This window comes from Podarcis raffonei, chromosome 3, assembly GCF_027172205.1.
Source record: "Podarcis raffonei isolate rPodRaf1 chromosome 3, rPodRaf1.pri, whole genome shotgun sequence".
In the NCBI taxonomy this organism is placed as follows: domain Eukaryota; kingdom Metazoa; phylum Chordata; class Lepidosauria; order Squamata; family Lacertidae; genus Podarcis; species Podarcis raffonei.
Genome location: NC_070604.1, coordinates 93060149 through 93086634, shown reverse-complemented (window position 1 = coordinate 93086634; position 26486 = coordinate 93060149). Strand labels below are relative to the sequence as shown.

At 40.7% G+C, this 26486-nt stretch overlaps 1 protein-coding gene and 1 long non-coding RNA gene across 6 annotated transcripts; both read right to left on the bottom strand.

Annotated features, from left to right (window-relative positions):
* Positions 1–458: 458 nt before the first annotated feature.
* On the bottom strand, positions 459–23755 carry LIN9 (lin-9 DREAM MuvB core complex component). 5 transcript variants are annotated; one of them, XM_053383031.1, is made up of 15 exons: positions 23638–23755; positions 14750–14782; positions 14357–14451; positions 13880–13984; positions 12473–12606; positions 11499–11624; positions 9539–9696; positions 8132–8265; positions 7791–7910; positions 7530–7631; positions 7170–7250; positions 5157–5282; positions 2622–2804; positions 2125–2222; positions 459–1761 (listed from the first exon to the last, which is right to left on the bottom strand). In XM_053383031.1, the coding sequence occupies exons 1-15, from the start codon at positions 23714–23716 to the stop codon at positions 1656–1658; spliced, it is 1680 nt and encodes a 559-aa protein (XP_053239006.1). In that variant the 5' UTR covers positions 23717–23755; the 3' UTR covers positions 459–1655. The 5 variants fall into 5 exon arrangements, with proteins under 5 accessions (XP_053239006.1, XP_053239005.1, XP_053239002.1 ...); XM_053383030.1 differs by lacking the exon at positions 23638–23755 and adding an exon at positions 22397–22445; XM_053383027.1 differs by lacking the exon at positions 23638–23755 and adding an exon at positions 15146–15340.
* Positions 23756–24980: 1225 nt separating this feature from the next.
* LOC128411060 (uncharacterized) lies at positions 24981–26486 on the bottom strand. Its single transcript, XR_008329679.1, has 2 exons — positions 25685–26486; positions 24981–25204 (listed from the first exon to the last, which is right to left on the bottom strand). It is a non-coding gene; the product is annotated as an uncharacterized LOC128411060 (long non-coding RNA).

Below are 26486 nucleotides of genomic sequence, written 5' to 3'. Positions count from 1 at the left end.
AAAAAATGAAGAGGTGTTTTACTACTGTTCTATCCACTAACATTGGCTCAGGCAACCCCCCCCCCAAAATAACAAAATTCAATTTTATGGTTATTTTATGCCACCAATGGTTTTGTTTCCATAATGAAAATGTTATGTGGTAACTGACTGAAATTGGGGACATTGTACTAGGTCTACTATGTGGTTGCTGCTGGGTTTTGCAATCTAGCAGCATATACATTCTATGAAATAAATATATAAATTGCAGTGAAAAATACACCGGGGAGTCTTTCACCCCCCCTCCCAAATTGGATGAAGTTCAAAGTCCATCTAAACATTCTCCACCACCAGTGCACACACCTTCCAAATCACAAGGCAAAAATGAATTTCTGAAAATATATTAACTAAACGTTTTAAAACTATTTCAGGCCTAATGCTCATGTTTCGCAATTTTAGTAAAACATTACAACTTACATAACTCAATGAGAATAAAAGATTTATGCATTTCTTAAAAGAACAGGTTTTGCTAAATATAGACTCTGCAGTTAAGTTTTGAAGCAGCACAAATACACACACAGAATACAGAAGCATTTTTAAAACTATACAAAATTTTAAATTGAAAATAATTGTTTACATTTTCTTTTTACATTAACATACAAAAGACCTCATTTTATGAGGCATGAAAGAATCAAAACATTGCTACAGCTATCTAAAAATTCAAATCTGGAAACAATTTATTACACTGAAGCTTTACAAGTCTATTCTAAATAAACAACTCAATACACCCTTTTTACAAGATTGATACTTCTGTGTACTCCTCAGATCTTTGCTTTTTATTTTTATTTAGGCAGTTCAGGGGACTGGCTATCCAACTGCATCATGAACTCTGTTAATTGCTTGATAAGCAGGTATCTAGTTTAAGTTTGTGCAACAAATCAATGGAAAAATATTACCAGTTATTTGTGTGAACTAGAACACTTTGCCCATTATGGAGGGGGAAAAGCAAGTCATATCAATTTCTGGGAATTCAGCAGTCCTTTTCTACTCCTTCATTAGATTACTTTTATAAGTTATGATAAATAAAGACATTCAAACAATATTAACTGATTTACAGGGATTCCCAGTATCCACAAGTGTACAATAGCTACCTACCCACTCCCATTCCTTTGCATATCCTGCTGCCACTTCGCGAGAACAGGAATACACACTGCTTTTTACCAATCACAGTACTCTTCAGAAACTAAAATCAAAAGGCAGTGAGACACAAGTACTAGGCTTTCAAGAAGAGATTGCTATGCAACCTCTGTGTCACTTCCTTCTTCAAAACAGCTCTCAATAGTTGACAGAATAGTTGCAAATAAATTTAAAAGAAAAGTATTCTTGCTTCACATTATAAGAAAACATGTCTGTATAACTTTCAGTTCAAAAACAACATACCTATGTACTTTTATAACTAAAGGTTAGCTGTTAAACAAGATACTGTATGTGCATAGCAAGTGATGAAGTCTATAGCAATGCTGGTAATTTTATGCTGGTTTCTTCAGAAGCAGTACAATGGATCTCAAAATATCCTCTTTTCCTATTTCTTCTAGCAGTTAGGATATTTGGTGAAGCTTATATAAGAAGGCTTTTTCATACCTACATTCTGTACACTTGGACGAAGGTGAACGTTTCTTTCAGTCTCTGTTGGTGTTATTTGCAGCAAAGGCATGTAGATTTCCCATCTGGCTGAGGCCACTCTGGATGTGTGCAACGTGGATCTCAACATTATTTTGAAAACAACTAAAGAAAGAAAAAGTTTTCGTTTGTCAGCATCTCTGAAATGTTCAACATACTGAATGTATTACAGTCTTTCAGTATACACCCCCCTCCAACGTATTTTACTGCCCCTGCTTCAGTGAGATCTCACCGTCCCCAACATTGAGTGTGTTCAGGACTTTTTTTTTAATCTGTCCTGGCTTTGGGGATATAAATGTTTTTAAACTCTTGCTGCTGTTTTAAATTATTTTTTCTAATTATTGTTATAATGTTGTGTTACAGAAAGCTTGTATTATAGGCTACCCTGGGCTCTGCCCCCCCCTTTTAAAAGGCAGATGTATAAATATAAATAAGCACACCAATAAATAAAACACTACAAGATATTACCTGATGTTGGTGGAATCTATGGAATTTTTGATGTCGTTTAATGAATCTGTTAAAGACTTAAACTCAAAGGAGTTTAGATCGCCTCCTTCTGCTAGACACTAGAAGAAAAGAAATTTAAAAAATTAGAGGTTCAGGAGATAATACATGTTACAGCTGTTTACAAAATCCAAAAACTGTGGAAACTGCTCTGCCACATTGTGCATCCTGCTTGTGTGGGGTGGGAGACTAAAGGAGGTTAGTGGACATTGATGAGGTCCTCAGAGGGTGCATAAACAGTAAGGGAGCACTACAGACTAGGTTCTGAGAAGGAAATGTAATGACAAGCCAAGTCCCTCTCTGAAAATTGCTGGGGTGGTATGTATGGGGGAAGTTAGTTATTAGGGGTAGCAGAGTTCCACACTTTTCTGAGGCCAGCATTACTGTTTCAGCATCGGGAACAAGGACAGGGGGAGTGAGCATATTACAGTATGCATTTTCATTCTCTCAGTACCATTTACCTTAATCTGCAGTAATATTGCTGTAAGCCTAGCAATCAAATCTGTCAGGTTTTCATTCTGAACGCACGGCTGTCCTGTTGTTGATGTATTTGACTGCCTGACAATTTCCTGAGCTTCTTCTTCACATCTCCGTCTCAGATCTGTGGGATGGTCTGCAGGCTGTAGACCCTGATCTGGGGCAAGCTGGGAGATAAAATGAACATAGATCGAATTAGATTTCATCTGCCAAGAGTTCATCCAGGTTCTATATTCTAACATTATCGCTGACTTATATTCTGTTTAAAACTGAGAGGTTATGCTATCTAATGTAACAGTATCTGACTGAACAAGTTTTGCATTTGAACATTTTAAAAACACCACCACTCCATTAGGGACAGTAGCAGAAAAAGGTAGTGTATAAAACTAATAGAATAGTGTCCAACGCTTCAGACTGCAGATATGGGATGCAATTGTTAATGACCCCTACACTTTAAAAATCCCTTCAAGCAGAAAACTAGCTCTCTCCCTGATATACTAGCTTTTGATTTGTGGGGAAGCAATTAAATAGCATCCTTCACCTGCAATTTCAGTTGCTACTGTCCATTCTACCATATCAGAGACTTACTACCTCATTCTCTTGCATGTGTATATCAGTTAAGTATTTCATTCAGTTATGTAGCAAATAGGTGAAGAGGCTTCTAAACAGTTGAAGGAATATCAGTCAAGCTGAATTGGAAGAGTCTCTCTCTCTCTCTCTCTCTCTCTCTCTCTCACACACACACACACACACACACACAGAAATGGGAACTGCAAAAAGTAAATGTTGCAGCAAGAAATGTCCTTAGTTTCATATGACCATGCCCTCCTCTTCTATGATTCCGTGTTCTATTCCCCCAATTGACAGTATTCTGTGGTTACTGAACATGCTCAATCCTCATTGGACTGTTTGTGAGTTTTGGTTCTCTCTCTCTCTCTCTCGGCTTCTACTAAAGACCTCTGCAAATGTAAGGCTTCCGCTGAGTGCGCCAATACTGCTCTCTTTCTTTGCAGTGGCCTCCTTTTGCTAGAGAAAGTAATGAAATCTTTAGAATCATATACCAACAGATATCCAGGCAGAAGTGATTCAATTATTACCATATTAATCCCCCCTCCATTCTTTTCTCAAAAAGTATTACAGATGGTGGAGAGCATAAGGCCTGTAGTATTTGAAACTCCCATTGTTCTAAGCGCATTTTGCGACAGGGAATTTCATTAGCGTGAGCAGTGGGTGCTCTGGGTGCAGTACTGTGCCTAATATTTCAGATTAAAACTGCCACAGTTGAAGAGACCCTCTTAAGAATATTAGGGGGGTGGGCAGGGGGACGACTAGACCATGTGAAAATGGAACATAAGATTTTAGCTGCAGTTCATTCATTTTCAGCTTTGTATTCTTGTTATAAAAGAGCGTGCCTAGACATTCCGTTGTTGCACCCATAACCAAGGTTTAAGGTCCCATTTAGCTCCTAGCTTTCATATCTCAGTTTCTAACACCGTCTACCCCAGTGGTAGTCAACCTTTTTATACCTACCGCCCACTAATGCATCTTTCTTGATGGTAAAATTTCCTTACCGCCCAGCAGTGCTTGATGGAAGGAGGATTCAGCCTGTGCCGTAGAACCCCCTACCGCCCACCTAGAATCCTGAAGCACCCACTAGTGGGTGGTAGGGAACCAGTCGACAACCCCTGGTCTACCCACTGGAGAGTGGCACTGTACGAAACAATGCCTTAATTACTAATATGAAAGAGAACAGTTCCCTATGCCTGCAAGTCATGGCAGCGTAGTGTAGTGGTCAGTGTGGGACTTAGACCTGGGAGACCAGGGTTCAAATCGCTACTCAGCCATGACACCCAGTGGGTTATCTTGGGCCAGTCACTATCTCTCAGTTTAACATACCTCACAGGGTTGATGTGACAATAAAATGGAGGAGGGAAGTGTATATGTCACCTTGAGGAACTTGGAGAAAAGAGGAGATATAAATGCAATAACAACACTAGTTACCTAGATATTGATTGCATTATACTAGGTCGGTATTTGTGTAGTGAGAAGGGCACTCTGCTCTTCACTTGGCCTCGAGAGTAGGGCTTATGTTTGGTTCATATTTCTTTAGCTTCCATTCCTTTTTCAGTAGTGATATTGTGTTACTAATATGGTGCCTTAATTATTTAGCCCTGTGCAACGTAACACTAATTTTCAGTAATGAGAGATAAGTTCTGGGGTTTAAGCCTCCCTGTCTTTACTCCTAGTTGCAGATGTTGGCAGAGGACACGGTGAAATGAATTCTGCATGTGTTCAGAGACACGCTTATCCTTTTGTAGTCATGCTGCGGCAGCTTTCCAAGATTCAAAACAGGAGATATTCACAGTCTTCCCCAGAAATGCCAGGAATTGAACCAGGAACACTCTTCATGCAGAACTGAGGCTTTACAACTCAACTATATCAGTTTCTGAGGATGCTATGGGTTCTTCCAATGGCTATAACCCTCTTTATTTGGGAAAGATAGAATAGCAGCATTTTACCTCATAACAATACTGTTGAACTTTATGTAAAACTTTGTTTAGATCCTTGTTCAGCTGTTCAAGATCTAAGACAATAGTTGCATATCTTCTCTGAAATTCAATGCCAATAGGCATTGAGTAGGATTTCTGTGCAAAGAAAAGAGAAAGAAAAGAATTAAGTGCACAAAGCAATAACTTGTTTATTTCTTGCACAATTAAAGCGAGATTTCAAAACAATTTGGTTTTGAAATAGTTTTGACATGAAGGCTTCTTAAAAATGCTTGCTGCATTACCTAGCCACCTTAAGAAAGTCTGAGAATGTATTTAAATTTCCTACAAAGATTTAATCAACAAACAAACGGAGGGTCCTTTCAAAATCAATTCCTGCAAATCATTCTGAATTTCTGATGCAGATATTTTCTGAACTGCATTACATTTTGCTTATTTTTAAAAATTTTATTACACCCTTCCCCCTATGGAAGTCCAGGGCAGCAACTGTGTGCCTATTTAACTGATGGGTGCCCAAGATAGCCTGGGTTGAATTCAGATTTAGTGCTGCTGAAATCCTACAAACAATTACCTGTCAGTTCTCAGTGGGATTTACTGTACTTTTGAGTATGCATGCATAGGGTTGTGTTGTAAGGTGTTTCAAATGGAGAAAGATTCCTACCAGGACTTGCTACAATTTTTTATTTGAACTGTGACAGCAAATATAAGGTCTCTCTATGTTTGTTGAATGCTCTTCTTGGGAGGCTTGCTTGGGACCTTCATGATGTTTTTTTAGGAACCAGATGAAAACATTCCCTCTTTGCTCAGGCCCTTGGCCAATTAAACAATCTATGGCTTTTTAAACTGGGGAAGGGAAAGAGTATTGCTTTTGTTTGTTATTATATTATGTATGTTTTTATCGTAAACCACCCTGTGATCCTCAGATGAAGGATGGTATAGGAATTGAATAAACAATAATAAAAGAGCCACAAAAGAACATCTTAGAAATATATAGTTCTTTCTTTATGTCAATACTTAGAAAAGCTACTACTAAGAACGAATTATTTTCAAGTACTCTCCCACTCTTAACTAGATCTGAGAGTTACCGTATTTTTCGCTCCATACGGCGCACCTGACCATAGGGTGCACCTAGTTTTCAGAGGGGGAAATCAAGGAAAAAAATATGATCCCACCCCCCCCAGCTCTGGGAGCAGCGGACAGGTTGCAGGCAGCCTGTGCGCTTCTCCCAGACTTTCTCCCTGCTTTTGCGGGAGGTGGGGTAATTCCCCCATCTCCTACAAAAGCCCACAGGAGCCACGCACCCTTTAAGGAGCGCACAGCTCCTGTGGGCTTTTCTACAAGGAGGGAGAAGGGACTGACGCAGCCAGTCAGTCCCTTGTCCCTCCTCGGGGAAAAGTCCCCAAGAGTGGCACCCCACCTCCCGCAGAAGCCGCGCACTCTTTAAAGGGGCTGTGCAGCTTCTACTGGCTTTTCTAGGTGGGGAATTCCCCCACCTCCCACAGAAGCCCGCAGAAGCCGCGCACTCTTTAAAGGGGCTGCGTGGCTTCTGCTGGCTTTTCTAGGAGGTGGGGGAATTATACCACCTCCCGCAAAAGCCCGCAGAAGCTGTGCGCTCTTTAAAGGGTGTGTGGCTCCTGTGGGCTTTTCTACGAGGTGGGAGAAGGGACTGATGCGGCGAGTCAGTCCCTTCTCCCTCCTGGGGAAAAGCCCACAAGAGCCGCACGGAGCTTGTGTGCGGCTCTTGGGGGCTTTTCCCGCCTGCCTCCCCCCTGCGTTCGCTCCGTAGGACGCACACACATTTTCCCTTGCTTTTTAGGAGGGAAAAGTGCGTCCTATAGAGCGAAAAATACGGTAAAACCTTCAAACTGAGGCTTGGAGGCTCAGGAGGATGGGGCATGGGGCCTTCAGATCTTCCTTTGTTTGAACTTCTTTAAACAAGAAGCATACACCTTTAAAACTCCTTAAGCCCTGTGTAACCTTTACAAAACAGCTGAAACAAGTATATATATATATATATATATTTACCAATTTTTCTGCTTCTGTGTTCATCTCCCTTAATTGCTTGATGTGTTCCTTCTTGATCATAAGAATCTTTGATAGTCTGGTCTGCAGAAAACAGAGAAAGCATATCAGAATAAATATAAGATCAGTGGATTGTAAAATACATTATAAAGTAAAAACTTAGCAAACTATTGTTGTGGATATAAATCAGACAACCAAGATACAAATTAAATGTACAGACAATATAATCTGGCTTTCAAAGATTTATGGAATGTCATTGCAGATGTTTGACAGCCATGTATAAAGTAATTAAACCGATTTTAACTTTTGGAGATGCTCAAAATCAGTACAGATAAAACTGAAGGAAAAGGATTTTACACTCACCACTTGGATAAGGAATTCTACTGGAAAACCACCTAATGTCTCACTATCTGAGCCTGAAAATTTGTTCTTCCAAGAAGACTGTCCTAGTAAAGGATCACTGTCCTATGCAACAAAGAAAGTTGCCTTAAGCATTTTATTTCATTCATTCTTATATATTAGTTAACTATAGAATTTATTGAAATGATACTTTAATTTGCTTCAGATGGTTTAAAATGCAGCAAATTACTGAATGAATAAAAAAATTCACTTTAAGATACTTACTGTAATTGGTGACTGGAGGGAAGGTGTGTAATGTAACCGAGGTGGAGTCATAAAGAATCTAGAAGGTCGCTGTTTTTGTCCAAAGGCAGCAATTGGCATGGTTTCATGAGGTTCATTACTCTTTAAGTTAGAAAGAGGAAGAAAAGTTAAGCAGCATTCACTACGATTAAGAGTAATATCTTGAAAAAGAAAATGTATTTTAGATATATTAATAAAGTTGGCAAAAATACTATGTGCCTTTTATTCTTGAATTGTCTTGTAAAATAAAATTATGACATTCATCTGAGAGAAAAGAATTCACATGCTTGCAGACTTTTTTAAAAAAAGTAGATATTACTTACGAGAACTTCATAATCTGGGATTGTATGCGTTCCAAGCCCTGACCTCTCAAAGGTTACTCTGTAAGTAGCATTAAGAGTGTCAACAGCATCTATCTGTCCAGTGAAGAGTCCATCATGAGCACCACGTAACCGTGCTAAAATAAAAAACAACCCCAGTCTTAATCAGAGCAAAATATTGATGCATGCCACAGAAATCAGGTGTGGCTTCCTCTGCCTTTCCAGCCTGAAGCAGTTGCATTCAGTTTCTAGCTCATATCACTCAACTCTGGTCTTTTGTCCTTCTAATTAACAGATAGTTGAGGGAGAAAGGCCCACCCTGTGGCACAGAGCCATTTCCTTTGTTTCCTTAATGACCCATACTTAACAGACCATTACCAGGCTGACTATTGCAACAACTGAATCTATGCTGGATCCAGGAATTAGAAGGGTGGCTCAGGCATACAGCATCTCATAACACTATCTCCTCCCAAGAACAAGACATCTGTCCCCAAAGCTATGGGTACAGTAAGGCGACTATTTAATGATAGAATCATTTAATGATAGAATCTACTATTTAATGACAGAATCAGAGTTCTGCATCAACAAATTCTGTACCAGGAAAGCAGAATTCTATAGCTAGTATAGTATTGAAAATTAAGTTTTAATTTCATATATTTTCTTATTTTGCACAATCTGATTTTCTAAATGGGAGAGGAAAAGGCAGGTGTAGGACTATGACCCCTGTCCCTATCCCAGAGAATCCTTTCTGGCTTCTAAGATTTCACTAGGCATTGCTTGCCTAATGTAAAAGCCTATCTTCACATAGCTATGAAGGCTAGAAGCCTGCATTTTTCAAAATGGAAGATTAGATTATGAGGAAGCAGAATTATGTGCTTGTGAGGAATCATAGAATACAAAGCCCTTATTATAAACATGGCAGGAAACAAACAAAACTAAAACCCCAAATGGTGGGCATTTAAAACAAAGCTGCATTCTTATTGTTCTATAATTCTGGACAAGGCTGGGACAGCCCATTCTAAATGGCTGGTAGAAAGACTAATGGAATCAGTAAGCAGAAAACTCCCAATGATGTAATATCAACACGCTGTGTTAAAGAAAATAGTGGCAGACAACAGTCATGGAAGTGACAGGGTGGGTTAAAAGGAATTATGGAAGCCAGCCCTTGATTTAAGTACATGGTCCTGTCAAAGACTAGAGAAGTTTTGCAAGAGTGTGCCGTGCATCTTATGACTACTTGGGTCATTTGAAATGCCAAACCTAGGAAGCTAATCTTGTTTACAGATGGTGCAGTACTAGCAGTGGAGATGTAAAAGCTTCACTCCTTTAAATAACTTCAAGTTAAACTACATCTTCAGAATTCAACACCAATTAAAACAGCAGTGTACTTTAGAGATGGGGAAAAGGTACCTGTAACTTTTGTTCCTATAACTAGTGGCAACGGAATTTCTTCTGGAAGATCTTTAAACTGGGATATATCTGCCACCTTCCGCTGTTGCAAAAGTCTAATTTTTTGCCGTTTCTGTTTTAATGCGGACCTTTCCTCTTCAAAGAATGCAGAAGAGCATCTGCAAAACAATTGTAATTTCTTTACTCTGTGTTCATTTATTCAAACATCTTATAGCTTTATCCTTGAAAAGTATGATAGATTGGGTTGCAACCAACAGTCACACAAGAACATCCGCTTCTGCAATGGGAATTTCCTCCCTCAGCCCTCTGGCGCAGATTTCACTGATGGGGGGGTAAGTTCCAATGTGCAAGTGGAAGTCTTACACTTAACAGGACTTCGTTGGATAAAACTGACTGCTTTTATACACTTTTTACATTGAGGGGGGAAATCAGCACAACAGAAAGCAAGTGGTACACAGACTGGAAAGGTCCCCTGCAGGAGAATTTGACAACTGAAATCTGTATGTGCTGAAAATAATAGTTTATCCCTATGTCTAAACACTGACACACAGAAACGATGGCTGTCTGTAATAAATGCAGTTAGATGCAATATGTTTATCCTTTCTTTGCAAAACTGAAGCCTGCCAAAACCAACTATGCACTGAAGAGAAAGCAGTAATAGCTAACTGACATCTGTACAGACAGAAGACAGTGGTTATGAGGATGAATGCATACAATTTGGCTATCAACAGTGCAATCTTATGCATGTTTATGTAAGTCCACTGCATTCAATGGGGTTTTCTCCCAGATTATGTGTACATAAAACTGCAGCCCAAGGTATCTAGATTTGAATTCCTAAAAAGGTTTCTAACCATTAGAGCTGTAAAGTACTATGATAGTTGTCTTAGAACAACTGCAAGAAGAAAGAAGTGTGCTATAGTCATAAGAAACAGTTATCCCATGGTAATGTGTTTTGTTTTGTTTTTTTGCCTTGCCTTGCCCATGGCTGAAATTCTTTCTGAATGCCATATATGTCAAACAGACTCTGTTCCTTTGTTGCGGCTTTCTTCCTCAAGTCAGCAGGAGCTATTTGATTTGTGGGGCTATCCTTAAACAGTTTATCAACTCCAGGCTCAGCAGAATAATAATAATAATAATAATAATAATAATAATAATAATAATAATAATAGTAGTAGTAGTAGTAGTAGTAAAAATAAAATAATAATAATAATAATAATAATAAACAAACACATCCTAAAGAATCTAGGAAAAATGGTCTAATCCTTTAGCATCTGTACTGGTTGTCTGTTATTTATGCTTTCTTATAAAGCTTTACTGGTCTTCATTCAGTCCATTACTCATCCTGATACCTGAATCAGATGAACATAAGAGACAGAACCTGTTCCGGAAATCAGAATTACCTTACTCAGTGGTTTCAGGTAGATGTTTAAAAATGGAGAGCAATACAGAACCCTACACAACCCCATAACATAAATGTCAAGAAACCAATAAGTAGTTTTCCAGTGATATCTTCTGGAATCAAGCTTCTAGGTATGAATGGAAACACTGCTCCCATTTCTCAGCTCTATGCATAAGGATGTCATGGTCTACGGCACTGAAAGCTGCCAAGATACTTAACATGGTTGTGCTCTCCCAGTCCAGTATGGGGAGGGGTGGGGCACTTTGAGAATAGGATGCTGGACTAGAGGGGCCAGTGGCCTGGTCCAGTAGGATCTTCTTATGTCCTTATATGTGCTAAGTTGTACTCCTCAAATGCTTTGCATTCATCATCAGGCTGAAACTTGGCTACTTACTCAATTATGATTATGCAACATATCCTACATTCTTAAAATTACCCATTAAGCACCAATTTTTTAAAATGAATCATCCAGGAAACCCTTCAACAAAAACCACCACCACCAACTCCCCACAAAAACTCTACGGGCTAAAGAGCCTTCAGTCTTTCAAGCTAATATTTTACCTTCGTGGCTTCCCCATAAGCCGTCTGATCTTTCCCCATTCAACTCTTGTTAATTTTCTGGTTTTCAGATTGGGAAAAGATTCTTTCAGGCAAACGCAGAAATCATTATCACCTTCAAAGAGTGGCCTATTAAAAACAATTGGTATTCTGTCATTATATTTTCAAGTACATTCATAAAATGTATTATGACATGCCAACACAATTTTACCTCCAAATACCTAAGACTAGAGAATTTTGCTTCCTAAATGTTTAAATTATAGTCATTTGTCAACTTAGGCTTAATATTAATTTCTTCATTTTACAGGGAAAATGTTATAACTGAAATGTTATAACATGTTATAACTGAAAATTAAAATGTTATAACTGAAAAATATTTTGAAGCTAATGCAGTCAATTTAGAAATGAACAAGGCATTTTTACAAAAAAAATACACTTTCCTATTTATTAAAACTCTGCCTTGCATAATATAGTTTACAGAACCACGAAAGTCATTATTACTCTTATGACTCCAGCAACTGTACTATTCAGAAATTAAAGTAATAAGCTTTGTAACATTAGAAATATTGCTATAAGTTGTCACCAATATATGGTAGGCAAAAATGATGATAAGAACCAGACCAAGGTATATTTTAGCAAGAATATAACAATTATTTTCTTATCTTTTTAAAAAAATTGCTATTGCAAAACATTTTGCAGAGAAACTGAGGAGCAATATTTAATTCTTGTAACTGTATTAAAATCTGACAAAACCATTTTTGCCCCATTTTGCTTTAAAAAACAACAACCACAAGTTTCACTGCACTGCTATGAAGCAGCCATATGAAAATACAAATAGCTTAATTCCAGTATATTGCTTTACAATGCTATCTCATACATGCCTACACAGAAGAAAACACCTTTGAGTTAAATGGTACTTGCTTCCATGTCTGTATAGGATTTTAATCTAAAACTAACAAATGAAAAGCCATACATACTTATCTATATTTGAGTAGAACCACTCGTAAATACACCATTTGTGTGCTTTAGGAAGTTTGAGTAAGTTACGTAGCCGCAAACCGATCTTCTGTGATGCCTTTTTATCTGGTGTTGGCATTGTTGCAGTAAACTTCTAGATAATAATAAAAACAACAACAACCAGAGGTTACTGATGGAAATACTAAAAGAACAGAACCACAGAATTATAGAGTGGGAAGTGACCCTGAGGATCATCTAGTCCAGCCCCTTGTATTGCAGGAATCTCAAGTAGATCATACATGACAGATGGCCACCCAAACTCTGCTTAAAATCCTCCAAGAAACTTGGACAAGTCTTAAGGGCAGTACTGTGCACTTAAAAACCTCCAAGGAAGGAAAGTTCACTCTAAAACCGCTCTTAACTGTCAGAAAGTTCTGCCTGATGTTTAGTTGGGATCACCTTTCTTGTAACTTGAATCTATTGGTTCAAGTCCTAGCTGAACCGTTTGTCTTAGTTTTTAGTTGCTGCTTTGTTAATAGTGATTTATAGATTGTAATTGTTTTACTGATTATTTGTTAATTATTTCATATGCTTTATGCCATACTTGTGATGTTCTGTTAAGCTCTACTATGTTATTGTTATTTATTGTTTGTAAGCCAATTTGGGATTCATCTGAATGAAAAGCAGCATAGAAATGCAACCAATCCACGTTGCAAACTTGAGTTCATTCTGAGCTTTGGCCCACCTGACCTTCTCCTTGCAACTGTTGGCTACTCGTGAATACTCTTTTCTTCGTGATTTCTCATTTCTTCCATTTTTTACATGCCCTTCATAAATCTCAGTTCATCTGTAAGCTCCTTATGCAGCCACACTGGTTTCTTTAAGTGCAGCCCACTTATCTTTCTTGTTGGAATTATCTGCCTTTGTCCCTTCAATCTTTCACCTTTAAGAAACTCCCATCCAACTTGGACTCCCTTCTCTTTGAGTATTTCTGACCACAGAATCTCACCCAGTAGTTCCTTAAGTTTTTTTGAAATCAGGCTTCTTAAAGTTCAGAGTGGATGTTCAACTACACTCAGTTTTCATTGCCTGTGTATAATGAAACCCAACAGGACATAATCAGTTCCTCCCAGGCTTCCAGGTACTTTCACTTTTTCGATCAGTTCCTCCCTGTTGGTGAGGAGCAGGTCCAATAGAGATGACCCCCTTGTTGCTGCTTCTGCTTGTCAGTGAGGCAATGGAGGAATTTGTTGCACCTTACATTCTTGGTAGAGTTTGAGTTCTAGCAGATATTGCAGTAGTTGAAGTATCCCATGACTACCATATTTCTCCTTTTTGAATGTGTTTGGATTTTTGCAATAAAGTGGAAACTGAGAAGGTTTAGTTTACCTATCAATGAATGCAACAAACTTTACAGATTAACATACCTGGGGAACCATTGCAACTCTCTGGTTTCTTTTGGGTGATCGTGTATTCATTTGCCTTTCCTCTTCCTCACAAAAGGACCGACTTCGTTTTGAACTTCTGAAGGGCTGGAGCAAAAAGAAAAATCTGACTCAATCAACTGAGAAGTTTCACAACGCGCTTTCCTGCAATACAGCAAACCCATGATAAACAAGCAGAAGATGCTTCCTTTAATATAATCTTTCTTGATCTATGTCGCACAGTTACAGACTTTTGTGGCTTCTAGTTTCGTCACCTTGCTTATTTTACTTAGCTGAAAGCAAATTTACCTAAACAGCTGGCTTCCTTTTGTACAACTGTTACAGTACTCATGTAATGTCATATTTTATACTGCTACTCTGCGCTTACGAAACCAGGAAAAATGTTTATTCTTAAAAAATTTAACGACCAAAGGAAAGAAAACTAGAAGACTACCAATATAGGTCAGTGTTGCTCCTTACCATTTCTACAGCAGCTCCTGCATTCTTGCCTTTCCAAATGGGTGTTTTCTGCAAGGAACTGAATTTTTCATTCCATGTATTTGATAAACTTCCCTCTGTATTAAGTTATAAATCATAAATATTATTATTCCTATGTAAAATTAATATAATGTTCTCTAAAAATCCTTTACTGTACAAATGAAAACTTATAAGTTTACCATTCTTAATATCAAAGATATAACCACATTGTAAAAAACCTCTGTTTAATTTTTTAAAATTATGTTATCTTTCTATTTTGAAAATGCAGCCGACTTCCCACTTAAGAATGAAGTGCTCTTTAGATATTCATTCACACCATGACTGAACTTTTACTTCCACAAGTACAGCAAATTGAAAATAAATGGTATGTCCTACCTTTCAAACTAACCAGAGCTTTTGCTGATGAACCTGAAATAAGTAAAAAAATCCCATAAGGGAACAGTATTTCCTGACAGTGGATTCACAGTTCTTTCAACATTTATAGCTAATTTATTTTTCTTTTTTAATAGGGAAATGCCTTACAAATGTAAACAAGCTTCAGCCTGTTCAGCTATTATGGCTTCCAACCAAGGAAGTATTAATTCAGGGAATATGTACTTCTGGGAAGATCAGGATTCTCTGTGAAAACATCCTCAGCATGCTCACAAAGTATTCATCAGAGAAGTGTAGCTATGACAGCTAAGTCAAATTCAAAGTATAAAGTATAAATACCAGTTGTGTCCAACTGATATCCCTCCACTGAGGAAGGCTCTTTGATCCAGCAGAACCTACCATCAACAGAATAAGTATTGATGTGATCTTTGCTAATTCCCCCTGCAGATTCCACACCATCTCCCATACTGTACTGAAGGATCCATAGCAGATTTGAGCAGGTATGGAGTTGAAGGGGGTTGGCATTTGTCTGTCTTGGGAGACAATGGAGAGTGTATGCCTTTGGGAGTGAAGTCAAACTGTTGGAAGGTTGCAGTGGCTGTAGAGACTGATGTGGGAGAGACATGTTTTGTTGCAGCTGGGGCAGATGGAGGAATTGGATGTGCTGGTGTAGATGCACCATGGCGTTTCTTCTCTCTGTGCTCCTTGCAGCAGTCATTCGTCCTCTGGTCAGTGCTGTGGACACACAACCTGACCAGGTACTGTGGTTGTCTGCAAGGGATTCCCATATGGTGGGGTTAATGTTGCCAGTCTTCATGTCACATTTGCAGACATCTTTGTAAATGCCAACGGGCCTAGGTTGAAGGGAAAATCTCTGAAAATCACTCCAATTCCTCGTCTACTAATTTAAGTTCCCACTGGACCAAAGAGTTCTCTTTTGGTGGAGGAACACCAACTAGATACAGCCCAGAAGCACATTAACACTAGGGTTATTTCACACATATAATGTCAAATTATTGTATGATGGTAAAGGAACAAGGACTGTGCTCCGTTGCCCTGGTCCCTTTGCTAATCCCCTAATTACTAACTTCCTGATATTCAGCAAACCATATTTTGTGGTTTCATCCAAGGAGCATGAATACAATCTCTTCAACTATAAAGTCAAAGTAAGCCAAAAAATGAAAACATGCAACATAGCAGTAATACACTGTTCATGCAGCTAAGTTGGTAGATGTGCTAAACTGGTAAACCTCTGTTCCACTATTTCACTACTACAATTTCAATATGTAAGCATCAGCACCAGCTGCCAGCAGTAAAAATGGCCTAATAAACAATTTGCATTAGGGACCTGAAACGGTTCAAACCTTGTTTACTTTAGATTGAAATGATGAGTTTATTTATGCAGTGCTAACATTTTTTCATGATAGAGAAGAGGATACAAAAGGAAAGTGCTTTAGTATCTCCTTAACCTCCAATGTACATTCCAATTCTGTCATCGTTATTCCCTCTCACCTGCTTTCTATGATATGAACTAAGACATGATCTTCATACTCACTTCTAGCTGAGTAACAAATTTCACATTGTGCTGATGAATAATTTGTAAGGGGAAATATTAGTGAAGATCTAAGGTCTTATCTTTACTAATATTTCCCCTAAAATTCATACGTTCATATGTACAGCATAGGAAGGACAACAAACAGATGAGAACTGGCAAAGCAATGTTATTCATTCTTTGATTATCACCTCAATCCCTGTTATACCTTCAGCATGTAGGAAAACTGTAAAATAATATACATTCTTTTAAAGTGTTTTAATTATTTATGTGACAAGGTGGTAGGCCAGGAAAACAAACACACAGCAGGGAATAAGCTAAATAAAATTGTTACAAGTATATTTGTAGCAGATTTGAAAGTAAGGAGCATTGGCTGTTCAGATGTTTCGCAAAGAAAAGCAAGATTTGCAGCTACTATTTTAGAATTATTGAGCTTTTTTGGGGAACCCCCCCAATAGTGGTTTTAAGCTTTGGGAGCTTTTTCCGCTGCTTTTTCCATTGCGTTGCCATACATTTGAGATTTCTCTGACATTTTGCCAATTCGGCAAAATTCCCCCCTGACGCCATTTTTACACCTGAAAACCAAGACATGTCAGGAATTTTCCTGACATATGGCAAGCCTATTTACTATGGTGAATAAAACATATTCTAAACTTACTGGGTGATAATCAATGTTAGTCTTACTTACAAGTTGGTCATTGAATGGATTTATGTCCATTGCTTTTGATAAGTCTACTATGAGTATGACTTAGCTCAGGCATGGCCAAACTTGGCCCTCCAGCTGTTTTGGGACTACAACTCCCATCATCCCTAGCTAACAGGACCAGTAGTCAGGGATGATGGGAATTGTAGTCCCAAAGCTGGAGGGCAAAGTTTGGCCATGCCTGAGGATATCACCAAATGTAAGACAAAAACACGAAGTGTTACAGTCATTCTGAACCGTAGTTATGAACTATAGTTATGACAGAATCAGTCAATGTTATTCCTTCCTAACAGAAGGCCTTGGCAGTATATAAACATTCTGTATTAGGAGACGCATGTATGATAATGTCGTGCAAAGCAGTGATAACAATGGAGACATTCCTCACTGTCTCCTTAACTACAGTAGACATGTGAGTTGCCAGAAGAAAATGCTTTAAAAGCTTTACATCACCACAGCAGTTCTCCAAATACATACAAAAACAGAACATGGCAATATTTCTACCAGGTAAGAACCTATTTTGATGGATAACATCATTGATTTGCTTGCCTTCATGGACAAGAAGTGAGCGATACATTTACAGGATAGTAAAAGAAACTGCTACTTTTCTAGATGCACATCAGCTTTTAGGGGGGGAAATGCTTTGTGGCCAAAGCTGCTGTAATTTACAAAATAAAAGCGTTCATATAAGCTCTCCAACAGTCCAGTGCTATGGTTGCCTGTGCAAAGCTAAAGAATAGGACCAGGTGTGTGGGATGCTGGTCCACAGAAAATTTGCACACAGTTGTGATAAATTAGTAAACCCCAAACCTATCAGACTCTACTATGATGTAGCAGTTCAAGACAGTGTGCTCCAGTGGGACAAAAATACAGTCTTAGGTGTCCGTCCCATGAATCAAATCTGAGTAGAGAAGATAGGCACCAGAAGCAAAAAACAGCAAATATTAGTAGTAGTAGTAGTTATTACATTTGTATACTGCCCTTCATCCAAGGATCACAGAACAGTTCACAACACAAAAATGCAAAATGAGAACGCATAATACATACCCCCCCCAATAACCTCCCTTCCCATAAACACATTTAAAAGGCCATTAAATGTTTAATCACACAATGGCCTGGTTATAGATAAATGTTTTCACCTGGCACCTAAAGTTATGTAATGAAGGCACCAGGCAAGCCTCTCTGGGGAGTGAATTCCAGAAATGCAAAACCACCACAGAAAAGGCTTGTTCTTGTATTGCTATCTTCTGGTCCTTTCATGGACAGGGCACATGGAGAAGGGCTCAGATGATGATCACAGGGTCTGGGTCGGTTCAAATGAGGAGAGGCGATCCTTGAGGTATTGCAGTCCTAAGCCATTTAAGGCTTTACAAGTCAAAACCAGCCCTTTGAATTGGGCCCGGAAGCCAACCGGTAGCCAGTGCAGTTGGGCCTAGATTGCTGTAGTATGTTCAAACCGTCTTGCCCCGGTGAGCAACTTGGCCACCAAATTCTACATCAGCTGAAGTTTCCAAACCATTTTCAGAGGCGGCACCACATAGAACACATTGCAGTAATCTAATTTAGAAATTACCAGAGAATAGAAGACTGAGGTTAGGCTATCGTTGTCCAGATTAGGGGCACAGCTGGGCCACAAGTCAAAGCTAATGGAAGGCATCCTGCGCCATCGAGGCCACTTGAGCCACAAGTGACAGCAAAGGATCTGGGATTACCCCCAAGCTACGTACCTACTCTTTCAGAGGGAGTGTAACCCCATTAGGAGCAGGCAATCTCCTATCCATCCAGTCTAGGGAACTACCCACTAACAGTGCTTCAGTCTTATCTGGATTGAGTTTCAGTTTGTTGGCTCTCATCCAGTCCATTACTGAGGCAATACAATAGTCCATCGCATCTACTGCTATACCTGCAGATGTAAAGGAGTACAGCTGTGTGCAATCCGCTTATTGCTGACAATGCACTCCAAAACTCCAGATTCTCCCACTCATCGGCTTCAAGTAGATGTTAAATAGGATAGGGGATAAAATTGAATCCTGAGGAACCCCACATTGAAGGTTCCACAGGGCAGAAGAACACTCCCCAAGCATCACCCTCTGGAAATGACCATCCAAGTATGACAGGAACCAGTGCAAAGCAGTGCTATGCACCCCCAACTCTGACAGTTGCTCCAGATGGATACTATTGTTTATGGTATCAAAAGCCATTGAGAGGTCGAGGAGAATTAACAGGGACATATTTCCCTTGTTTCTCTCCCAAGAAAGGTCACCATACAGGGCGACCAAAGAAGTTTCTGTGCCAAAACCAGGCCTAAACCCCTATTGAAATGGATCAAGAAAATCAGTTTCCTCCAAGAGCATCTGGATCTGGTCTGTGACTACCTCCTAAAGAACCTTGCCCAAGAAGCGGAGATTGGCAACTGGCCAGTAATTACTTAGATTTTTCTGAATCCAGGGAGGGCTTCTTAAGGAGTGGTCTTACAAATGGCTTCTTTCAAGCAGGCAGGGACCACCCCATCACAGTACCCTCTCTGCTAGTTTTTATTAGTCAAGAGGGGCAAGAGCTCAAGCGGCTTCCTTGACCGATCCATATATCTTGTCCACATCCTCAAGCCTTACCAACTGAAAATCATCCAACACAACAGGACTAGACAGTGCTTTGGACACCCCTTGAGAGTCATTACTATAACAGCAGAGTCAAGATCCCTGTGGATGCAAGCGATGACGACACAAAGCAAAATCTTACTGACAACATTGATTTTCCCTCTGTCCCTGTGCAATGTTGTACAGTAACGATAAAAGATCGATTTTACTCTCACAGATTAGCCACAGGTCCCAAGACTCAGATGTTATAATGCAATACAACATCACACACCTGTATTTTCAAAGACCACAAACAGAAGAGAAAGAGAGCGAGTGAGCAGTATGCTAGAAGCATGCTGAGCAGATAGCCCACACACCAGTCTAGCACAGACCCAGATGAAACCAGTTAGGAAGGCAGTAACAATTAGTATGCAATACTGCAAGAACTGTACTAGAACAGCAGTCATTATTTGCCAGCACTACTGAATCACACTACCAGATTATGATCTTAGGCTACTTTCTTGATGGTAAGTTAAGTTCCATTACACTTGAACGGGACTTATTTGCAAATAAATGTTTTTAGAATCAAGGTATGAAAGTGGTTGAGAAATGTTTATCTAACTACAAAATCCTACCTATCACCTTGTGAAGCTGGTGGAGAGTGGGATGTGGAAATTTAATAGAAAGCTGTTACACCACAAGTGATTGAATAAGAAGATGATCTCAGCACCCTACTCCTCCCAAGTCAGCCAATTAAGTTTAGTTTATATAGCTTAATTTACCTATTTTGCTTCATTTTTTTGGCTTGGGCTAATGGGAATTGACAGCTTTGTTCAGATGTCGATGCAGAACATCCGAACAGATGCACCATTTGTAGATGAAGGAACTTCTGGCTTGAATGATTATGAGTAGCACTTAGCAGTTATTATTCATGTGAATGCAGTCATCACGCAAACTACTTATCAGCATGGCGGCACCAACACTACTTCCTCCAGGCGGCTGTGTCCTTCAGAATGCTCTTTGGGGGATATCTAGACTGGACCCATGTGTCCTTATAAAAAAAATTCAGTTTACTGAGCAGAAACCTGCATTTTTTAAAAAACAAAAGATAAAGCTTTATGTTGTTCAATTCCATACTGCCAAAAGATTTGTGCAATAGGTTGACAAGCGACAGTTATTTAGATAACTGTGTTATCTAAATCAGTAGTCTTCTACTTTTTCAGACCAAGGACCAACGTTAACCCAAACATGCATTTGGAAACCCAGTTCTTAATTTCCCCCATATATTTGAATGGTGGTAGTGCTGCTATTGTGACCTAACTTAAATCAAGCTGCAACCTGGTAGTGGGTCCTGGCCTACCAGTTGAAGGCCAATGATCTAAATACATGTTCATACCTTGTTAATGACATGATGTTCAGAAGGTGGTTGCATGTGCTAATGAAGATGTATCTTGAGTTTTCTGATTATCATGCTTGGAGTGGGGAGGAAATTTCTTCTATGTCAGAGTAGACAACAAGCTGTAATTGCCTTCCTCGAACATCTGGCTTGGGTGAATTTCTCAAGATATTTGATATATAGATGCACTGTGCAATTCCTTAGCGAGTGGTCATCTCTGACATGATGTTGATGCCTTCTGCTTGATGCACATGTTTATACTTGGGATCATGCAAGTTAATATGTAGATAGATTAGTGTTAGTGCAAATGATAGGTACCTGATTCAATATTAAACATACAAACAAATGCCTTGTTTGTTCTCATTAAAGAATTCTCATACAGGTCATTTTCATATATGCATCTCCCACTACAAAATGCTTGTATATAAACATTGTGCATTCCCACTCATTAGTCTCACCCTATGAAAAGGAGTAAGTTTAAATGATAGCCCCAAATAATATCAGACTAGAAAATACCTTTCAAAATGACCCTTACACTTTGTCATGTGGAACCAATGGACCTACTGAGAATGACTAACATTTGATATCACCTAATACATTGAGTATGTTTTATCAATCATAGTAAACAGTAACCAAAATAACCCAACTTCCTTACTTTCAAATGTACAAATATAACTCAAAATAATTTTATTAATATTATACAGTTTCTCCACATACTAATGATTAAGTTCTTTGTTTAATCTACTGCATAGCACATTAGACAAATACCATTGACTATTATAGCCTATATTCACATCAAACTTCAAAGTCATTGATACTTTGTCCATAAATGCAATTTTATATAATTCACTGTTTTTCTTTAAGCTTCAGCTTTTGCAAAATCAACACAGTTGTGAACTTGAGTGTATAGTATGTACGGTATATCGCCTTGCATTATTTCCCACACATTTGAACAGATCTTTGGCCACCACCTGCATAACTACTAAATGAGTCCATATGCAGTAAGATTTCATGTTTTGTATTCATTTTCTTGTTTTCATATACAAATTTTCAGTGAATGTATACATGCAAACCTGCATCAATTTCCACCAATTCAACACAGAATACTATATGGAGGTCACCCAAGTGTTCCTATTCCTTAGAAAGAAGTTTACAGTGACATCCACAGTATGTAACACCTCCTGTTAATACTCTGATTACTTTTTTACATAAACACAATAAAATGTCAAGTGAATCTTGACCGGTCTCAGGGTGAATTTCTGTGGCAGTTCCCAATCCTTCATATAATAAATGCATCAGAGGACATGCATTATTTTTAGGTTGATAATATGAGCCACCAGTTTTCTATATCCAGTGCTTACTCACTCTTTTTTTATTTGCTTACATTGGCACACCATCCTATAGTAGAACTCTTGGAGCAGTTTACCTGTGAAGTTGCTTTACACTTTTGAGCTGAGAAACATTGTGCCTTCCATCTGCCAGATTCAAAGAAAATGCTTCCTCATGAAGATATATACTTATTTTTGCTTCCCTGGACAACCTGAATGCCCCCTTCTCAATATACCATGCCACAATTTTCCATGGTGCAACATACATAGCAAGCCAACTCTAGGAAGCATATTCAAACCTGCCAAGTGATCGGCCACAAAACCAGTGCTTTTTTCTAAAAAAGTGTTTAGGGGTACTCTCATTTTCCTACTCATATTGAAATACTGCCCCTCAATGCGGCCAAACTTAGATTCACAAAATGTTTAGGGGTATGCGTACCAACCAGAAAAAAGTACTGCACAAAACAATGCGCTACCACTACCTTGGTTCCAAATTCAGAGGTTGCTAAATTACTAGTTGACATACACAAGAGAGACAACAATATGGACCTCTCCTTTGTCACTTTCACTATCCTGCTGCCATGGACAAGAGAGTGAAAAACAATGCTTTATTTATCCTGGTTAAGAAACTATCTTCCTAAGCAGCAGGACGTTCCGCAGTGAAAAAGTGTGAGCACCTAAACCACCCCCAAAGCATCGAAGGTTAGTGTAATGTCAAACCCCCGGGGCAGGATGCCCATGGCAGGTCAGAGACCTCCCCAACTGCGCTGTGGTGGTTGCTGTACCCTTTATTTCCACTGCCTCTCCCGGAGAGGTGCAATGTCAGTGGCAGCGACCTGCCCTGCACGCAACACTTCGCTGCCCGGCCTAGGGAAGCTTCCACGCCTCCCTTTCCACCCCGGGCACTGCCCCGGCCTGCACCAAAACTGGGGGTGCAGGGTGCGGCTCACCCCCGACAGGAGAAGTGGAGGTTATATAACAGCGGCTTCCGGCCCTGCTCTGCTGGCCTCTCCCCGCCACCGCCTCCCGAAGAGGGCAGCTCCGGGGTGCGGGCGGAGGGGAGGCCACTGGAGAGCTGCACTAGGCCGGGCACTGAGGGAGGAGGAGACTGTGGCTCCGGCCCCGCACAGCTCCTACAACAACAGCAGCAGCAGCAAAAGCAGCAGCAGCAGCAGCGAGCGCCGCCGGCGGCGGCAGCCGGAGCAACCTGGGCGGCTCAGGGCCGGGAAAAGGGAGCAGGCGGAGGGTCCCGTCCCCGGGACCGCCCTTTGAGGAGCGGCGGCGGAGGAAGGGGCCGAGCGGCGGGACGGAGCGAGGGGCGCCGCGGGTCGCTACTCACTCTCGTCAGGCAGCTGATCCAACTCCGCCATCTTGAAGGAGCCGCGCCGCTTTTTCAAAGGCTGCCTGTCGCGGTGCATTGTGGGGGAGGAGACGGAGTCCTCCAGCCCGCCTGGCTGGTGGAACCGGGGCGGCAGGGGCGCGCCAAGCCGCTCAAGCAGCCCGCCCGGGCCACCGCCGAGGTGCCCGCGAAGGCAGGCGCGGCCGGGAGCGCGCTCCGCTTGGCTGCAGCGCGGCTGTCGGCTCTCTTTCGTAGCGGCTTGAGAGAACTCCCAGCGCCGGGACTGGGAAGAGCGCTGGCTTCCCTGCCGCCTCCCCCGGGTGCAAGGGCTCCCCCTCTGACACGCGTCTTGCCGTCGTGGGCATGGTTGGGGCTGATGACGCGCAGAGCATCTCGTGCTCTGCGCTCAGGGGACAGTTGGGTGTCGTGGTGCGGGGCGTAAGAGAAACCCCCGCTCCCCTCCCCAAGCAACTTTATAGGTACTCGTCGAGGTGGTACTTTTTGTTGTTGCATTTTGGGTTTTTTGTACAGTCCTGGATGACTGTCTTAATTTCTGGGTACCGCATTCTAAGGAGGCCGCGGGGTTTTGTTTTCCAAAGATGGTGAGGGACTTGGAGACCACGTCTGACGAGACCGGGTATATATTTAGCTTGGAGAAGAGAGACCGTTAAGAGACGGCATGATACCCATCTTCGGGTATGTTGAAAGGCTGCCCCACAGGTGTTGGAGCACACCCTGTTTCCCCACAGCGCAAGACTTTGAACCGGTGGGTTCAAATGACAAGAAAGGAGGTTATGAATAATCCGAAGGAAGAACTTCCCGACTGTAGGAGCGATTCAGTTCAGTCTTCTCCATTGCCCCTCCAACATGGTTTTTTCCACTCCCAGAAAGAAAGACATGATAACGACAACTGCCTAGGGTAGATCTTTCTGCAATGCGTGCTGCCATTGAATGCTAGTAACATTTCTTCAGGACTTCTCCGGGGAGTCACAGGGCAGCTTCCGTTGCTAGACTCAAACTCCCATCATCCTTGGCCGTTGGACTTGCTGGCCGGGGGCTGATGGGAGTTGGAGTCCAATAGCACAAAGTCCCTATCGCTCAACTAGGGCGACCGTAGATTTGCAGTCTTTGTGGAATATGGGAGGGGCTGTGTAGTAAGTAACCATGGTTGAGATGTGACCAGATTTGAGCACTTTACGTTTATAAAATATGATAATTCCTTATAAACTGGATGTAATTTGTCCTTACTATGAAATTTAGTATGCAGAATCTCCTTGGGGAAACATACAAGCTGTCTGCATTTTGGAGAAATCTGATAAAGAATGCCTCAATTACAGCATTAAAAAAAAGGTATTTCTCTCCCCTCCCTTATATAGGGAGCGAGGGAGAGTTACATCAATGATTTCTGGTATTCAATTGAATGCTGGGGGTCTTGCCTATGGTGGTCTTCAAGTGGAAGCTAGAAATTGGAGCTGTAACTAAGGACGGAACAACAAAATTCTGCCTTTAATGTTGCTGTCACAGCAGTGGGGATTTTTTCATTTGATTTCCTTGAAATTTGAAATACCTCTGCTTGTTGTTGTTGTTGTTTAGTCATTTAGTCGTGTCCGACTCTTCGTGACCCTATGGACCAGAGCACACCAGGCACCTCTGTCCTCCACTACTTCCCGCAGTTTGGTCAAACTCATGCTGGTAACCTCGAAAACACTATCCAACCATCTCATCCTCTGTCGCCCCCTTCTCCTTGTGCCCTCCATCTTTCCCAGCATCAGTGTCTTCTCCAGGGAGTCTTCTCTTCTCATGAGGTGGCCAAAGTACTGGAGCCTCAGCTTCACGATCTGTCCTTCCAGTGAGCACTCAGGGCTGATTTCCTTAAGAATGGATGCGTTTGATCTTCTTGCAGTCCATGGGACTCTCAAGAGTCTTCTCCAGCACCATAATTCAAAAGCATCAATTCTTCGGCGATCAGCCTTCTTTATGGTCCAGCTCTCACTTCCATACATCACTACTGGGAAAACCATGGCTTTAACTATACGGACCTTAATACCTCTGCACCTCTATGTAAATATCTCATGCAAATTCTGTTAGGCTACAGAGACACAGGCTAAAAGCTGCACTCAGCTGTTAAGCTCACTTTGGTGACCTTGGATCAGTCATCTGTCTAACCTACCTCACAGGGTTGTTGTGGAAATAGGTGTTACCACTCTCATTCTATTTCCATTATTTAATAATAATAATAAAGCTGAAAGAGGGGTGAATTGAATGGCTGTGGCAAGTGTGTAAGCCTTTCCCGCTGTATCATTTCCCCTAAATTACCCCTCCTCCCCCCAGAGCTCACCTGTGACATGTAGATTTTCCTGCCTAGCCAATAGTGGCAATTGGGATGCTCATGTTGGTGTAATTTGAAAATGTGTGAAATTGCAGTAGCTGCTTAGTCTGTGTCTTTAGTTACCGGTACCCTTCCCCCATGTCCAATGTTCAGGGTTAGGACGTCAGTTGTGGTGGGCCTCTTGAAACAGCCCAAGGCCACAGGCCTCAGCCATGACTTATCAACACTCCACCAAGGCTGCATGCAGCAACCTGGTAGTGAATGGTGAAAGTGGTGGATCTCTCTCTGAACTTGGATCTCTTCAGTTTAACCTCTAAGAGCAGGTTACGGTACTTGGTAGCATAGTTTACGATGCACCAGCATCTTCTAACTTTATGTATATAGTGTGTTTGGATTGTATTGTGTCTTGAGGCAACATAACACTTTGCACTGAATTGTGTGGGCAATGAGTTTTCTTCACCGTCAATTCTGGAAAGGCTGACAACTGGAGAAGACTCTGAAGCTTTGATGGACAACTGCT

Coding starts and splice junctions, on each gene's coding strand:
- LIN9 (XM_053383031.1), bottom strand. CDS start 23,716: ATGCACCGCGACAGGCAGCCTTTGAAAAAGCGGCGCGGCTCCTTCAAG. Junction 14,452..14,749: donor AGCTCTGGTTAGTTTGAAAG/GTAGGACATACC, acceptor AACTTAATACAG/AGGGAAGTTTATCAAATACA. Junction 7,911..8,131: donor TCCCAGATTATGAAGTTCTC/GTAAGTAATATC, acceptor TCTAACTTAAAG/AGTAATGAACCTCATGAAAC.